Raw genomic sequence first — 18,967 nt, 5'->3', positions numbered from 1 at the left:
TGAGGCAGAAGAGCTTCTTGGCAGCTGCACCCATGACTGAGCAGCCCTATTTAGGATCCACTCTGCTCACCCCATTTAGGGGAGGGGGTTAGAAAAAGTACCCTAAATATAGCCTGCCTCACAAAATTCTGTCTGGAATACCGCATCCAGAGGGATCACCATCACGCGGTCAGAAACAAAAACGTGTACACATTGGAGCCTGGAACGTGCGGACCCTAACGGACAACCAAGCCAGTGATCGACCTGAAAGGCGAACTGCCATCATCTCCAGAGAGCTAAGGAAGATCCAGATCGACATCGCAGCACTCTCCGAGACCCGACTAGCAGATGAAGGGCAGCTGAAGGAGGAAAAAGGTGGATATACTTTCTTTTGGAAAGGAAAACCTGCAACTGAGCCAAGAATCCATGGTGTGGGTTTTGCTATCAAGAACCGCCTCATCAACCACTTCCATGAATTCCCTGTGGGCATTAACGAGCGCCCAATGACCATACGCCTGATGCTTGCCAACAATCAGATGGCCACGGTCATTAGTGCCTATGGACCAACACTTGATGCACAGGACGAAGTTAAGGAGTCCTTCTACGCTGACCTAGACAAAGTCGTATCGGAAGTCCCCAAGGAGGATAAGCTAATCTTGCTTGGAGACTTCAACGCCAGAGTGGGACGAAACCACCACCTATGGAGGGGTACGCTGGGAAGAGAAGGGGTTGGAAACACAAACTCTAATGGCACATTACTAGTAACCAAGTGCTCAGAACACAACCTGGTCATCACCAACACACTTTTCCGTCAAAAAACAAGTTCAAAACATCTTGGATGCATCCTCGCTCCAAACTGCGGCATCTCATAGACTATGTCATTGTCCGCTCTAAAGACCGCCACAATGTCCTAAACACCAGAGCAATTACCAGTGCAGACGACTGATGGACCGACCATCGCCTCATTCGCTCCATCATGTCCATCCGCCTAATGCGGAAAAAACGGATGCAGAAAAGACAATGCCGGCCAAGAATAAACATCGAGCTGTTCATTGCCATTACCGGTGATTTCAATCATGCCTCTCTGTCTTCCACGCTGCCCACCTTCACTCAGTACATAAACTGTGCTACCAGGGACAATAAGATACTGGACCACTTCTATTGCAATGCTGAGGGAGCATCCACAGCCTCTGCCCTCCCCCCACTGGGCCGTTCAGACCACAACCTGGTACTACTCACCTCCCAATACTCACCAAAGGTGAGAAGAGACCCCCCGCAGGTAAAGGAAGTGAGGGTGTGGAGCGAGGAAGCCATCGAGCATCTGAGAAGCTGCCTTGAGTCTAGCGACTGGAAAGTTTTCTACAGTGATCATGGCAAGGACATCAACGCCCTCACTGACTGCATCACGGACTACATTAATTTCTGCGTTGAGAGCACAATACCTACTAAGAGGGTGCGTTTGCTACTCAAATAACCACCCCTGGATGACCCCGCATCTGAAAGCCCTTATCAACAAGAAGTGGTGGGCTTTTAGACGCGGGGACAGAGAGGAGCAGAAGAGGCTGCAGCATCTGCTCCAGAGGACAATCCGCGAAGCAAAGCGGGAGTACGCCAGGAAGATGGAGGAGGAACTCGCACAGAGGAACGTGCGGGATGTGTGGCGTGGCCTGAGGACTATGTCTGGTTCTTGACGGAGAGCGAGTGGCAGCATTGACGGGGATCAACGCTGGGCGGATGAGCTTAACCAGCACTTCAACCGGTTTTGCCCTTTCCCCACTCCCTCTCACCCCCCTATCCGCTGCCCCCCCAGCCTCCCACTGCTTGGATACCTGGATCCACCCCCCCGCCTGCCTCATGGACAATCAACCTACTCCCCCCTGCTTCATGGCCACTTAACACCCTCCCGCCCACCACATGGACAATCACCCATCTCCGTCAATGACTCACCACGGCCTTCAACCTCATCTCAGCCCCCTCCCCTCTCCTTCACTCCTGCTCAGGTGAGGAGAGAGCTGGGGAAGCTGAAACAGAGAAAGGCCCCGGGACCGGATGGCATCTCCCCCAGGCTGCTACGGACATGTGCTGATGATCTCTGCCATGTTCTGTGCCACCTCCTCAACCTGAGCCTCAGCCTGGCGAAGGTGCCTAGCGCATGGAAGACATCCTCCATCGTCCCAGTTCCCAAAACACCGCACGCCAAGGAACCGGCCCACTTCAGACCCGTCGCCCTCACTTCCCACATCATGAAGGTGATGGAACGCCTGGTCCTCAGCCACCTCCGCTCCGTGGTGAGCCCCACTCTGGATCCGCTGCAGTTTGCCTACAAGATCGGCATTGGGGTGGAAGACGCCGTCATCTACCTGCTGCAGCGGACGCTCACCCACCTGGAGTCCGCCGGCAGCGCTGTGAGGGTCATGTTCTTTGACTTCTCCAGTGCCTTCAACACCATCTCGCCGGCCCTGCTACAAGTGAAGCTGCTAGACACTGGAGTGGACCATCACCTCACTGACTGGACCATTGACTATCTCACTAACCGGCCCCAGTACGTGCAACTGCATGGCTGCCGATCAGAGGTGGTAGTCTGCAGCACTGGAGCACCTCAGGGCACAGTCCTGTCCCCATTTCTTTTCACACTGTACACCTCGGACTTCACGTATAACACTGACTTCTGTCATCTCCAGAAGTTCTCAGATGACTCAACTATTGTTGGCTGTATGTATGATGGCAGTGTAGAAGGTCTTCAGAAGCTCTCGCGGCAGGTTGAACTTCTTGTACTTCCTGAGACAGCTCAAGAAGTTCAACCTGCCGCGAGAGCTTCTGAAGACCTTCTACACTGCCATCATCCAGTCTGTCCTCTGCACCTCCATCACTGTCTGGTTTGGATCGGCCTCCAAACAAAACAAGCACAGACTACAACGGACAATCAGAACTGCAGAAAAGATCATTGGAATCAACCTCCCATCTATCCAAGACTTGTACCTGTCCAGGACCAGGAATCGGGCAAGGAACATCTCTACAGACCCTTCTCACCCGGGTTGCAGTCTGTTTGAACTACTCCCCTCCGGACGGCGTTATAGAGCTCGGTACGCCAAAACCAGCAGACACAGAGACAGCTTCTTCCCCCAGGCTGTTGCTCTGATGAACTCACACCACTCATAGAGTCTCAGAGACATTACTGTGCAATAACATCCTGCTCCTCACACCTTTTTGAATTTGTCTACACTGTTTTTGCCATTATTCACATGTCCTGAATGTTGTTAGTCACCTAAATGTTGAACAGAGGGTGTGTTTCTACCGAAGTCAAATTCCTTGTTTGGCACCCTCAAACATGGCGAATAAAAAAACTCTTGAATCTTGAATCTTGAAGGGGGGCGAGCTGGAGTACCTGTCGGCCATGAGCGCCTTTGTGGACTGGTGTGAGCACAATCACCTGTGCTTGAACACCAGTAAGACGAAGGAGCTGGTGATTGACTTTAGGAGAGGAGCACCTCCCCACTCACCGGTGAACATCCAGGGTCAGGACATTGAGGTCGTGGACAGTTTCAGGTACCTGGGTGTTCACCTCAACAATAAACTGAACTGGACTGATCACATGAACGCCGTCTACAAGAAGGGACAGAGCCGCCTCCACCTCCTGAGGAGACTCAGCTCCTTTGGAGTGAGCAGGCCTCTGCTAAAAACCTTTTATGACTCAGTGGTAGCCTCTGCTATCCTCTACGCTGTGGTCTCCAAGCAGCACAGAGAGGGATAGGAAGAGGCTTAACAAACTGGTTAAGAGGGCCAGCTCTGTGGTGGGCTGCCCTCTTGACACTGTTGAGGAGGTGGGCGAGAGGAGGGTGCTAGCCAGGCTAGCATCCATCAGGAACCCACTCTCACCCACTGCATCTGACCTTGGAGAACTTGAGCAGCTCCTTCAGTCAGAGACTCAGACTCCCCCCGTGTAAGAAGGAACGCTACCGCAGCTCCTTCATCCCCACCGCAATCAGGCTGTACAATGACAACCTGTAAAAACATCCTTCTGTGCAATACCTTTCCCCGTAACGTGCAATTCTTAACCCCAATGTGCAATTTAAGCCAGATGTGCAATATCCTCTGCCACACAATGCATAGATCTATTTCACTTCTATAACCCGTGCACTATTTCTTTTTGTTATTAGCATTACTAAACTTCATACACTTTACGACACTTTACCACTATTTTATCTTCTTCTTTTTGTAAATATTCATAGCTTATATTTTTAGTTTTACTACAATTGCTGTTATTTTTCCATATTTTTCTTTTTATATTGTATTCTATTTTTTATGCCGGAGGACTACGGTCTAGAAGTCTCTTTTTGCACCTTTATCCCCCAACTTGTACCTTCCTGTAAATCTGTTGTTACATGCAGTTTCTCACACGTGAGATTAATAAAGTTCCTTTTATCTTATCTTATCTTATCTTGAATGACACCGCCTACCAATAACAGCTGCAGGAGGCTCTTAGTGCAGCGCTGCCCAACCACTACCCAGAGGATACTGAAACACACTGAAGCACACTTTCGACTACCATAATGAACACCTGCATAAAAATCCTCGGGCACAAAAAGTGGACGCATCAAGACTGGTTTAATGAGAATGACACTGCGATCCAGCAGCTAATTAACAACAAGCGGCAAGCTTTCATCACCTGGCAAAATGACATCCATTGCAAGGTGAAAAGAGTAGCCCATGCCAAAGCGAAGGCAGCCGTCCAAACACAGGTTAGGGAACTGAAGAACCAAAGGTGGACAAAGAAGGCTCTGGAGATCGAGCAGCTTGCTCTGGAGACACGAGAGGCTTCTTTGATGCCACAAGAGCGGTGTATGGTCCCAGCCACCGCTGCCTAACCCCCCTTTGCTCAAAGGATCGCCTGCTGCTGAAGGACAAGGAGGCAATTGCAAACAGGTGGAAAGAACACTACGAGGACCTCTTAAACAGGGACACTATACCTGAGATGGAGGCTCTTGATCAGGGGTGGGCAAACTACGGCCCGCGGGCCACATCCGGCCCACGGGACCGTTTAATCCGGCCCGCCAACCCTGAACAAATTGTATTATTAAACTTTTTTTTTTTTGGTCATTTTGCCTGCAATGACTGCGTTTTCCCAGTAGATGGCGAAGCGCTCGCCTGCGCATTTACTACCGGAAGCCGTGTCAGAAAGCTCGGTGCACACTCAAAGTGCGTGTACGTACTCAGTAGTACGGACTTGGCGCACTCTCGCTCTATTCGTATCAGTCCCGAATTTAGAGCGTGGGCTTTGACGACAGCATTCTTATAATTCGCACGCTGAGCTTTCAGATGCAGTTTTGCGCTAAAGCCACCCACAAACCTTCCCCTGGAATCCTTCCATTAAAATGAGTGGCCCGAAAAAAAGAAGTGAGTGTCGAATGTTAAAAAAGAGTGGCCAATTTGGATCGATGTACGCGACGTGACGTTCAGCCACATCAACATCAACCCGTCACAGATCAAGGTAAACGGACCAACACCTCGGATCTCGCCTAAGAATTGCCACAACAAATTTTACTCCAGACTATGACGCACTAGCAAAAAAGGGAGACCAACAACACTGTTCCCACTGAAAATGAACGGGAGGCTCTCAAGTTTATTGTAAAAAAATGCATTTTGAATATGATTTGTACACATAGCAGGAATTGAAACTAGCGACCATTCTCATTTTCAAACAATGCAGGATGCTCAAGGACATTGATGCACCACCTATTTGCGACAAATCTTAACCTGTAAAGTTCTTAAGGCTTACTTTAAGAAGGTGTTTCCCGTTTCCTCACCTCTGTTACCAGGTGTTTGCGAGTTGAAACTCTGCTCTGATTTTCAGATACCCCTCACCGTGTTGCTGTTTTGATTACTTTATTTGGATGTATGCTTTCACCGATTCTTCAAGATGATATATTTGGTCAGAATGTTTGCCGTTTGATGTGATCTCATAAGATAAACATCTTTCATTAATCTGACCTGCAGGCACTGAAGTGATGGAGATTGTTATTCATAATAACAGTGTCGTATTTTATGAGAATCACTGATAGCATTTTTTTAGTGAATTATTTTTTTAATGCTGTTAATAAATGCATTTGTTTTCAAAAAAATTTTTGGGAATATCCATGCTTTACTACCTACTAAAGGCCAAGATCTTTTATGCAATGACCTTTACAGGTCGCTTATATGACTTCACACAACGCCTACGTCCATCTGCTCCTAGTCCGGCCCTCCGGTCCAAATTTAGAACCCAGTTCGGCCCGCGAGTCAAAAAGTTTGCCCACCCCTGCTCTTGATCAACTACCACAACAGCCCACAGCTGAAAGCATGGGAGAGCCACCCAGCCTGAACGAGCTGCAGGATGCCATTGGGAAGATGAGGAACAACAAGGCTGCTGGGCTCGATGGAATTCCAGCAGAGGTCTTGAAGAAAGGCGGACCCGACCTTCTCAAGCACATCCATGCCCTGCTTCTTAAGATCTGGGAAGAAGAGGAAATCCCTGCACAGCTCAGAGATGCCTTAATCGTCTCCGTATTCAAGACAGGAGACAAGGCAGACTGCGGGAATTACCGTGGCATTTCTCTCCTCTCCACCATAGGGAAAGCCCTCGCTCGGGTTCTGGCCAACAGACTCACCCCCTGTCACAAATCATCCTTCCTGAGTCTCAGAGTGGATTTCGCCCAAGCAGAGGCACCACAGATGGTTTTCATTGCTCGACAACTGCAAGAAAAATGCCGGGAACAAAATCAACCACGATACATGGCCTTCATAGACCTCACCAAAGCCTTCGATTCAGTTAACCGTCAGGCCCTTTGGCTGGTTCTATCCAAGATTGGCTGCCCAGACAAATACATCCGAGTACTGAGACTACTGCATGATAACATGTCAGCCACAGTGCTCAGCAGCAGTGGAGACGAGACGGAACCCTTCAGGGTTGACACAGGTGTCAAACAGGGATGCGTCATCGCTCCAACACTATTTTCCATCTTTATTGCTGCTATCCTCCGCCATACAAGCAAGCATCTGCCCCACGGAGTCAAAATCATGTACAGAACTGACGGTCAACTCCTCAACATCAACCGACTCAGGGCTAAAGGTCAAACCACCACCATATCCATCATGGAGCTGCAGTATGCGGACGACAATGCCCTTGTGGCCCTGTAACCCAGATCTAATGTCCTCTGGGAGTTTATTCCACCTATGGGGGGCATAATGGCAAAAAGCAGCTTCACCATGTTTTGTTTTGTACCTGGGAACAATTAGCAGGCCTGTTCCCGATGACCTAAGTGATCTAGAAGGTTCATAGTGTTGGAGCAGTTCAGAGAGGTATTTTGGCCCTGGCCCATTTAGAGATTTATAAACTATTAGCAGAATCTTAAAATCTACTCTATGGCATACTGGTAGCCAGTGTAGGGACTTGAGTATTGGTGAAATGTGTTTGGCTTTCTTGGTTCTTGTTAGAACTCGAGCAGCAGCATTTTGAATGAGCTGTAGTTGTTTAATAGCTTTCTTTGGTAGGCCTTCGAAGAGGCTGTTCCCGTAGTCCAGTGCTTCTCAAATAGTGGGGCGCGCCCCCCTTGGGCGGTGCTATACCTGGGGGGGCGCGTGGACCCTGGGGAACAGGCTTTTTTTTTGGCAGTACTAGAATAAAGTGTAATTGCGCATCTACTACAGCAGGCCGCAGTGGCGCTCTCATTGTTACTTCTGTCACGTTTGCGACAGTCAACATTTTACGACTTACAAGACAAGTTAGGATAGTCACGGTGGGGAGTGGGGGGCGCGAATAGTTTTCTTCTTGCTAGGGGGGGGCGTAACAGAAAATAATTGAGAAGCACTGCCGTAGTCCAATTTGCTAGATATGAAGGCATGAATTAATTTTTCAAGATCTTGTTTGGATGTATAGCCTCTGAGCCTTGCTATTTTTTTTAGCTGGAAGAAGGCACATTTTCTTATGAGTTTGATGTGGGAGTTGAAATTCAGGTCAGAGTCAATAATAATGCCAAGAATTTTTACTTGTTCCTTTGGTTTAAGGGCTAGGGATTCTAATTGAGCTTAATTTTGCTGTGATTTCTAAGTCTCTCAAAATTGCTATATCCCTACTGCACCGAGATAAACTATTAACTATATCTTTAAAAAACAAACAATAACAATAACAACAATAACAAGCAATGTATATATAGAATATATATATATATATATATAGCCTTCAAACATAAAGATATAAAATCTAAATTAAAATAATTTAATTTAAATAAAAGTGGGACACAATTATGAAGTGGAACAAAACTTATTGGATAATTTAAACTTTTTTAACAAATAAAAAACTGAAAAGTGGGGAGTGCAATATTATTCGGCCCCTTTACCTTCAGTGCAGCAAACTCACTCCAGACGTTCAGTGTTGTCCTAAATGACTGATGATGATAAATAGAATGCACCTGTGTGTAATCAAGTCTCCGTATACGTAAATGCACGTGCTCTTTGATAGTCTCAGGGTTTTCTTTAAAACGCAGAGAACCATGAAGACAAAGGAACACACCAGGCAGATCCGAGATACTGTTGTGGAGAAGTTTAAAGCCGGATTTGGATACAAAAAAGATTTCCCAAGCTTTAAACATCTCAAGGAGCACTGTGCAAGCAATTATATTGAAATGGAAGGAGTATCAGACCACTGCAAATCTACCAAGACCCGGCCGTCCCTCCAAACTTTCATCTCAAATGAGAAGAAGACTGATCAGAGATGCAGCCAAGAGGCCCATGATCACTCTGGATGAACTGCAGATAACTACAGCTGAGGTGGGAGAGTCTGTCCATAGGACAACAATCAGTCGTGCACTGCACAAATCTGGCCTTTATGGAAGAGTGGCAAGAAGAAAGCCATTTCTCAAAGATATCCATAAAAAGTCTCGTTTAAAGTTTGCCACAAGCCACCTGGGAGACACCAAATATGTGGAAGAAGGTGCTCTGGTCAGATGAAACCAAAATCGAACTTTTTGGCCACAATGCAAAACGATATGTTTGGCGTAAAAGCAACACAGCTCATCACCCTGAACACACCATCCCCACTGTCAAACATGGTGGTGGCGGCATCATGGTTTGGGCCTGCTTTTCTTCAGCAGGGACAGGGAAGATGGTTAAAATTGATGGGAAGATGGATGGAGCCAAATACAGGACCATTCTGGAAGAAAATCTGTTGGAGTCTGCAAAAGACCTCAGACTGGGACGGAGATTTATCTTCCAACAGGACATTGATCCAAAACATAAAGCCAAATCTACAATGGAATGGTTCACAAATAGACGTATCCAGGTGTTAGAATGGCCAAGTGAATCCAATCAAGAATCTGTGGAAAGAGCTGAAGACTGCTGTTCACAAACGCTCTCCATCCAACCTCACTGAGCTCGAGCTGTTTTGCAAGGAAGAATGGGCAATAATTCCAGTCTCTCGATGTGCAGAACTCATACAGACATACCCCAAGCGACTTGCAGCTGTAATTGCAGCAAAAGGTGGCGCTACAAAGTATTAGCGCAAGGGGGCCGAATTATATTGCACGCTCCACTTTTCAGTTTTTTATTTGTTAAAAAGGTTTAAATTATCCAATCAATTTCGTTCCACTTCACAATTGTGTCCCACTTGTTGATTCTTGACAAAAAATTAAAATTTTATATCTTTATGTTTGAAGCCTGAAATGTGGCGAAATGTTGAAAGGTTCAAGGGGGCCGAATACTTTCGGAAGGCACTGTATATACTATATATATGCGGCTCGGTGACGCACTGGGTAGAACATCCGCCTCACAGTTAGGAGGGTGCGGGTTCGATTCCACCTCCGGCCCTGTGTGGAGTTTGCATGTTCTCCCCGGGCCCGCGTGGGTTTTCTCCGGGCACTCCGGTTTCCTCCCACATCCCAAAAACATGCTTGGTAGGCTGATTGAAAACTCCAAATTGTCCCTAGGTGTGAGTGCGAGTGCAAATGGTTGTTTCTCTCTGTGTGCCCTGCGATTGGCTGGCAACCGGTTCAGGGTGTCCCCCGCCTACTGCCCGATGACGGCTGGGATAGGCTCCAGCACGCCCGCGACCCCCGTGGGGACTAAGCGGTTCCGAAAATGGATGGATGGATGGATAGACGTTACAGCTGCAGGTGTTGTGAAATACGCTCTATAAATAGTTGCATTTATTTGTAGCATTTTTAAAATTAAAATTTGAGGGGATGTCTTATTTGTCAACCGTGGGCATGTGAAGCTCTCATAGGTAAGTTATTGTTGTCAGCAGCGCATATGGATAATAATAATAATAATAATAACAATAATAATAATATATCAGTTTTGTATAGCGCTTTTCTAAGTACTGAAAGCCGCTTTACATAGAAAAATGTATGCATAATCACGCACACACACACACACACGCACACACACGCGCACACACACATGCACACACGCACGCACACACACACACGCACACACACACACGATGAGTTAGGTATCATATGCAGAATTGAAGAGGTGGGTCTTGATATGGTGTTTGAAGGAGTGCAGGGAGTCAGCGTTACGAATGGTCAGGGGGACAGAGTTCCAGAGAGTGGGTGCAGCAATGGCAAAGGCTGTATCCCCAATAGTCTGGTATTTGGTCGAGGTGGTGGGGGTGAGGAGTATGGCGTCAGCAGAGCGGAGTCGGCGGGTGGGCATGTAGCGGTGCAGGAGGTCAGACAGGTGGGGGGGGGCAAGGTTGTTTACGGCCTTGTACTTAGTGAAAAGGATCTTGAAATGTATGCGCTGTTTTATGGGAAGCCAGAGAAGTCGACGGAGGACAGGGGTGATTTGCTGTCTGGAGGGTGAACGGGTGAGCAGTCGAGTAGCAGAGTTTTGAACATATTGTAATTTGTGAAGGACAGTTGAGGGGAGACCATACAGGGTGCTATTGCAGTAGTCCAGTCTGGAGGTAATAAATGCATGAATTAATGTCTCTGCCGCAGGGGTAGAACGAAAGGGTCGAAGGCGTGCAATGTTTCGTAGATGAAAGAAGGATGTTTTGGTAACGTGCTTGATGTGTAGTCTGAAGGAGAGTGTGAGGTCCATATAAATTCCAAGGTTTCTGACTAGGGGTGAGAGAGTGACAGAGTGGCCGTCAATACAAAGTGTCAAGTTCTGGTAGGTGGAGAGACTGGATTTAGGACCAAAAGTGATGATCTTCGTTTTGTTACTGTTTAGTTTGAGAAAGTTTTGAGTCATCCAGTCTTTGATGTCTGTGAGGAAGCAAGGGAGGGTGGAGAGGATGGCAGGAGAGATGATTTTAGTGGTTATGTAGAGTTGTGTATCGTCAGCGTAACAGCGGAATTTGAGACCATGGTGGCGGATGATGTGTCTAATGGGAAGCATGTACAGAATTAAGAGAACGGGTCCCAGAACTGATCCTTGAGGGACTCCGTGTGCAACAGGGGTGGTGTGGGATTTGTGTTGGTTGATGGTGATGTAGTGACATCTTAGACTTAGACTTAGACTTAGACTTAGACTTAGACATCTTTATTGTCATTTTGTAAACACTCCGTGCACACAAAACGAAATTTCATTGCATACGGCTCTAAACAAAGGAATGACATTTCGGCTGGATAAAAAGTGACACTTCTATATAAATATGAAATAAGATAAGATAAATAAGATAAATATAAAGTGCAGCAATGATGGAAACAAAAACAGTATTTACAAAGTGCGCAGGGGAATGCTACGTTGACTGTTCAACAGTCTGACAACAGTAGGGAAAAAACTATTGCAGAACCTGATGGACCTGCAGCGGATGCTGCGAAACCTCTTCCCAGAGGGTAGGAGGGAGAACAGTCCTTGGTGGGGTGTGATGGGTCACTAATAATATTTCGGGCTCGGGACACGCAGCGCTGGGATGACAAGTCCTGAATGGAGGGAAGAGGAGCCCCGATGATCCTCTCAGCTGTCCTCACCACTCTCCTTATGCTCTTCCGATCGGAGGCGCTGCAACCCCAACACCACACCGAGAGACAGCTCTTCAGAATGCCCTCTATGGTGCTTCGGTAGAACGTCCTCATGATGGGTGGGTGCAGGTGGGCTCTCCTCAGCTGAGCTGTTGATGATCAGTGGAGCGTGGTGAGGCTGGTTCTTCCTGAAGTCGACGATGATCTCCATCTTCTCCACATTCAGGATCAGTCCATTGTCTCTGCACCAGCCCACCAACTGCTCCACCTCCTCTCTGTAGTCCAGGTCGTCGTTATCGCTGATGAGGCCCACCACCGTTGTGTCGTCTGCAAACTTCACGATGTGATTGGTGGTGAACCTGGGGACGCAGTCGTGTGTCATCAGGGTGAACAGCAGGGGGCTCAGGACGCAGCCCTGAGGGGACCCTGTGCCTAAGGGTGATGACACCTGAGGTGTTCTGTCCGACCCGGACTGACTGAGGTCTGTTGGTGAGGAAGTCTAGCAGCCAGTTCCGAAGGGGGGTGCTGAAGCCCAGGCGTTCCATTTTTCCCACCAGATGCTGTGGAATGATGGTGTTAAACGCTGAACTGAAGTCCAGGAACAGCAACGGCACGTGGGTGTTCCTCTCCTCCAGGTGATCCAGGCTCAGGTGAAGAACGGAGGAGATGGCATCCTCAGTAGAGCGGTTCTTCCGGTAGGCAAACTGGAACGGGTCGAATGTCGGGGGGAGTCTGGACACGATGTGGTCTTGGACCAGCCTTTCGAAGCACTTCATAATGATGGGAGTCAGTGCCACAGGTCTGTAGTCATTGAATGAGGTGATTTGAGGTTTCTTTAGCACCGGAATGATGGAGGCAGCCTTGAAGCATACAGGCACCGTGGCTTGGCCCAGCGAGATGTTAAAAATGTCTGTGATGACACCAGTCAGCTGACCTGCACATTCCTTTAACACCCGCCCAGGTATGCTATCAGGGCCTGGGGCCTTACGTGGGTTGACTCTCACCCACCGGGAGGGAGGGTAAGTTATAGTCAGTAATCGCCCGTATGCCTTGCCACATGCTCCTGGTGTTATTGGCGTTGTGGAAAAAATCCTGAATTTTTCGACTGTGGCTTCGCTTCGCTAACATGATGGCACGGTTCAAGTTGGCTCTCGCTGTCCTCAGTGCCTCCTTGTCGCCAGAATTGAGGGCTGCGTTCCGTGCTCGCAGCGTATGACGAACCTCCTCAGTCATCCAGGGTCGTCGGTTGGCTCGGGTGATGATGTTCTTAGTGGTGCTGACGTCCTCGATGCATTTGTTGATGTAGGCTGACAGTCATGGCGTACTCATCAATGTCGATCTGATTGTCATATGTTGCTGCTGATCTGAACATGTCCCAGTCAGAGCACTCAAAGCAGTCCTGGAGCGCCTCCATGGCCCCCTCAGACCACACCCTCACCTGCTTCACTGTAGGTTTAGCTCTGATCAGCAGGGGCCTGTAAGCAGGGATTAGCATTACAGATAGGTGGTCTGAAGAGCCGAGGTGGGGACGGGGGGCTGCTCTGAAAGCATCTTTTATATTTGTATAAACCAAGTCCAGAGTGTTCTCTCCCCGAGTTGGAAAATCCACGTGTTGGTAAAAATGAGGGAGAATAGTCTTCATGTTAGCTTGGTTGAAGTCCCCAGCAATGATGAAAACACCCTCTGTGTGCGTGGATTGCAGCTCACTGATTGTTCAATAGAGAACGCTCATGGCCTCTTTAGTATTAGCGCTAGGAGGGACATACACGGCCGTGATGCTAAGAACAGTAAACTCCCTGGGCAGGTAGAAGGGTCTGCAGTTGACAGTCAAAAGCTCGATGTCCGAAGAGCAGAAGCTGGCGACAGATCTAGCATTTTTGCACCAGCTGTCGTTGATGTAGACACACAGCCCACCTCCTCAAGATTTACCGCTTAGTTCGCTGTTTCTGTCAGCGCGGAATGTAGCTAGCCCCTCCAGCCTAACGGCGGAGTCTGGTATTGATGAGTTCAGCCATGTCTTCGTCAGGATGAAAGCGCAGCAGTCTCTAACCTCCCTCTTTGAAGAGAGTTCCAGTTGTAGATGGTCCATTTTATTATCCGGTGAGCGGACATTGGAGAGGAAGATGGATGGAAGCGGCGGTTTGAGTTTGAGTTTGAGTTTGAGTTTATTGTTTAGCACATATTATTATAGCAATAACAGTGCAAGGAGGGAGACGAAGCCTAGGGCTTGTAAAGAGCTCCACTCCAGTACAAACAAAGTGCAAAAACAAACAAAGCAAGCAAAGTGCTGTGTCGTCAAATGTCAGTGTTTTTTAAAAAAAAAAGAAAAATACACATATACATATATATATACATATATACATATATACACATATACATACATACATACATATATATATATATATATACATACATATACATACACATACATACATACATACACATATACACACATATACATACATACACATACATATATATATACATATACACACATACACATACACATATACATACACATACACACATACCCATATATATACATACATACACATATACACATATACACACACACACACACATACACACACATACATATATATATACATACACACACACACACACCTACATATATATACACATATACATACACACATACACCTACATATACATGCATACACACACACAAGTAACCAAACAAAAGCATAACAAGCTATATATTAATTCGTCATATTTATACATGCATACATAGTACGAATGTGTATGCATATATACATAAACAAATACACTATACAAAATGAGAAACAAGAGAACAAAATAGTCACATAGCGATGTTGAAACAATCAAAGAGACACCAGGTAGGAGTAGCTTAGAGGGGACAGAAGAAACTGCAAACAGAAAATAATAAAAACAAGGAAGAATCAGAGTATAAGTTGTGGTTTAAGTTGATGTTCTTAGTATGAATCAGCTTAGTGCGGTGGAGTAATTATGGTACTGGTAGGATCATGAGTAGAGAAGGTGGTCTTTCAGCTGCTTTCTAAAAGCAGCCTGTGAAGATATGGATCGGATGTGGATTGGTAGCTCATTCCAGAATGAGGGCCCTCTAAAGGAGATATTATATTGATGGCGTGATGTTCGACAGGAAGGTGGGTGGAGATTGTCCCTCTGTCTTGTTGGATAAGAATGAAGATCAGATGCAAATGTGAAGAAATTATAAAAGGTGGCTGGAAGACAGTGTAACCTATATATATATTTGTGGATGAGTAGACAGGTTTGATGAATGTTTACTTTATCAATTGGCAATAGTGAATAATTTTTAAACAGCGGTGCCGTTGGTTCATATCTATTCGAGAAAGAGATCATTCTTAGGAACTTTTTCTGTATGATGAGTAATTTGTTGAGGTATGTTGGATATGTGGCTGCCCAGACTGTGTTGCAGTAATTAAGAAAAGGAAACAGGAAGCTATAATACAGAGTGAGATGAGCAGAAGGATGGACCAAGGGACAAACTTTTCGTAAAATACCTAGCATTTTCATAGATCTTTTGCAAACCAAATCAATGTGTTCAGACCAGTTTAATTGTTTGTCTACTATAACTCCTAAGAATTTGGTGCTAGCAACTTGATGGATTTCGTTATTGTTTATGTAAATTTTGGTCTGTTCTTTGGGGTAAGATTTATTTATATTGCAGAAGATCATGAAGTTACATTTTTTTATATTGAGTGACAACTTATTTATTTTGAACCATTTTGTAACAGCGTGCAATTCAGTATTTACACTTGCAATGAGGAAATTAAAATCATCGTGGGTGGCAATAAGATTAGTATCGTCCGCAAATAACAAAGGGAGAAAATTTGAACAAGACATGGAGAAATCATTTATGTACACCAAAAATAATAGAGGACCCAATATTGAGCCCTGCGGGACCCCAGATAGTATTTTCGATCTGTTCGAAGAAGAACCATTTATATATACATATTGTTCTCTGTTAGCGAGATAGTTTGTGAACCATTTCAGGGCAGAATTGTTCACTCCATATCTCTCTAGCTTAGCGATAAGGATCTTATGGTCGACGGTATCAAATGCTTTACTTAAATCTAGGAAGACACCAAGAGCGAAATTCTTATTGTCAAGAGCTGTTGAGATATGGTTGACAAGCTGAAGCAGTGCATGCTCAGTCGAGAATTTTTTGCGGAAACCATATTGATGTTTATAGAGAATATTGTTTGTTTCTAGGTGCTTTGCCAATCTTGAATAAACCATTTTTTCTAGAATCTTGGAAAAGCATGGAAGAATGGATATAGGTCGATAATTACCATATTCATTTGTCTCACCAGCTTTGAAAATAGGAATGACTTTCGCAATTTTTAGTTCTTGGGGTACAATGCCAAACTTTAATGATAAGGAGAAAATGTGTGTCAGTGGAATTTTTATTGAATGGATGATTTTCTTAATAAGTATGCTTCTGATCTCGTCATGGCCAGGGGCCGTGTTTTTTAAGCTCATGACGATGCTGTAAACTTCCTCAACACTAGGGGGGTCAAGAATAGAGAGTGAAGGAAACTGCCCTGTAATTAGGCAACAGGGGCTTGTATCAGAGGTTGAGAAGCTAGATGCCAATGTAGCGCCAACATTTATAAAGAAATCATTGAAGCCATTAGAAATATCTATTGGGTTAGAATGGGCTCCATTCTTCCCCAACATCTCACTTGGGGTAGATGTGTTAGGTTTTTTGCGATGTAATAAATGGTTGATAAGATTCCATGTTGTTTTGATGTCACCAGAGGCTTGTGTAAATTTATCAGCATAGTAAGTTTGTTTGGTTTTCCTTAATAATACTGTAAAATTATTTTTATATTTCTTGTATGTTTCTATATTTATAGGGGTGGGATTTGCAATAGATTTTCTATATAGTTTATTCTTTTTACGTGAGGATTTTTTAAGTTCATTCGTTATCCAAGGTTTCCCCTTAGAGTTATTTTTGCGACTAGAAACTAAAGGAAATGAGGACTCTAATGCATTTGTGAGTATTGTTTGAAAGGAGTGATAAGCTTTGTTGACATCTTGCAACAGAATAACCTCATTCCATGATACAGAACTGATGATAGATACAAAGGATACCATGTTTTCCTCAGTAAATTTACGGAATTTGATTTGATCACCAATATGACTTTTGATTTTCGGACCACTATCACTGTGGATGAAATGGAAGACAGGAAGATGATCAGATACATCACAGATCAACAGGCCAGATGTTATCTTGTAGTCTAAAGAATTAAATAAAATGTTGTCAATGAGAGTGGCCGTTGAGCTTGTGATCCTGGAGGGTTTGTTAATAAGAGGGAAAAAGTTACTGGAATATAATATATTGAGGAAGTCTGCTGTATGTGACTGCTTAGTTTCAAGCAAATTAATATTATAGTCACCAAGTAGGACACATAATTTGTTTTCTTTGTTTATGATTTCTAGAGTAGAGTCGAGGGCTTCATTGAAGGTCATTTTATCAGAATCTGGTGGTCTATATATACATCCAATTATCACGTTTTTGTTGTTTGTAAGTGAGCAAGATGAGAGTTCTATAAACACAGATTCTGCTACAGTCATATCAAAGTTAACACTTAGATCCTTTCTGGGTGAGAATTTGAAGTTGTCATTTACATACAGTGAGACTCCTCCACCTTGCTTGTTTGGTCTGCAAGAGTGTATAGGAGTGTAGTGAGAGAGAGGGTAGCTAGATGTGTTATCAATCATCCAGGTTTCAGTAAGAGCTATTACTGAAAAGGAATGTGTTAAGGTTGATAAATAGGTTTTTAGACCATCATGATTTTTAGAGATACTCCGTATATTGAAGTGGACAGTGGCGAATACATTTGTTTGGCAGTGGCCAGGAGGAGTATTGCACAATTTGTTAAACATTTCTTCAGAAAAATATTCACATGACAATTTAACAGATTTTAGGGGAGTATAATTAGTATCTGGGTTAAAGAAGGACTCATAGATACCAGCATTAGCATTCTCTAGATCAAATGAATTAAGTAATAAAGAGTCTAGATTTGGTGGGACAGAAATTCCTGCATTTGCGAGAATGTCACTAGATGGCATGAAGGGTGTGAGGGAACTGTCTACCTGAGATGGATGTCCTCCCTGCCAGTCTCTGTTTGCCATATTGTACTCCGCTGTAATCCACCATTCTCGTCCGGAGGGTCCATAAGTACCAGATAATGGTCATCAATTCAGCCATTGTAGATGTTAGGTTCCCCCACCACCAGGCCATATTTCTTCAGTTCCTCCAGTTCACTCACAACGAGAGTTTTGACATCTTCTGGTGTTGCTCCGTTCGTTTTAATCCATACCTTGCAATTTCTGACCCACGTTGCGAGAATCTTGTTTTCCTTCTTCAGTTTACGTGCGTTCCAGGCTATCTCAGCATTCTTCTTAGTGAGGTGCTCATTTTTGTAGGGGTTAGCCTTCAGCTTAGCCGTTAGTCCACCTCGACAGCCGCGCTTCCGCCGCCGGTCGCACCGCCTCCGCTTACTCCTTCTCCGGCGTGTGCTGCCCGGCGAGCCCGCTGCATCGTGAGCTACCGGGGCTACGGCCCGAAGCACTCCGGCAAGGGTAGTTGTGTCTACGAGTCCATCTAAAACACTTGATGACCGATCATAAACTAACCTACTGGATGGATAACCTAAACTTTGTGTTGTAAGTAGTGCCCTAGGCGGCATATTATGTGAAATTAGTGAAATCGCGTCGAGAGCCGTAGCAGCCGCAGCCGACAGAGGCGCCACCATTTTATATCTGTCAAACAGGTGGGATTTGAACCAGGAGAGGGCGGTGTTGGTGATGCCGATGGATTCTAGGCGGTTGAGAAGAATGGAGTGGTTTACTGTGTCAAACGTAGCACTGAGGTCAAGGAGGAGGAGGATGGTGAGAGAGCCAGAGTCAGAAGAAAGCAGGAGATCATTTGTGACCTTGAGTAAGGCTGTTTCAGTGCTGTGGTGTGTACGGAAACCAGATTGGAATGTTTCATACAGGTTATTTGAGAGGAG

At 45.5% G+C, this 18,967-nt stretch overlaps 1 protein-coding gene across 1 annotated transcript in view; it reads right to left on the bottom strand.

Annotated features, from left to right (window-relative positions):
- LOC133152636 (uncharacterized) overlaps positions 1 to 18,696 on the bottom strand; it is an 81,587-nt gene extending 62,891 nt beyond the window's left edge. Inside the window, exon 1 of the mRNA XM_061276412.1 lies at positions 18,048 to 18,696. Coding sequence (XP_061132396.1) covers positions 18,048 to 18,086 — 39 coding nt within the window. The 5' untranslated portion in view covers positions 18,087 to 18,696. The remainder of the gene's footprint in view (positions 1 to 18,047) is intronic.
- Between the last annotated feature and the right edge of the window lie 271 nt (positions 18,697 to 18,967).

This window comes from Syngnathus typhle, linkage group LG4 (assembly GCF_033458585.1).
Source record: "Syngnathus typhle isolate RoL2023-S1 ecotype Sweden linkage group LG4, RoL_Styp_1.0, whole genome shotgun sequence".
Lineage (NCBI taxonomy): Eukaryota > Metazoa > Chordata > Actinopteri > Syngnathiformes > Syngnathidae > Syngnathus > Syngnathus typhle.
This window is presented reverse-complemented; position numbering and strand designations above follow the sequence as displayed.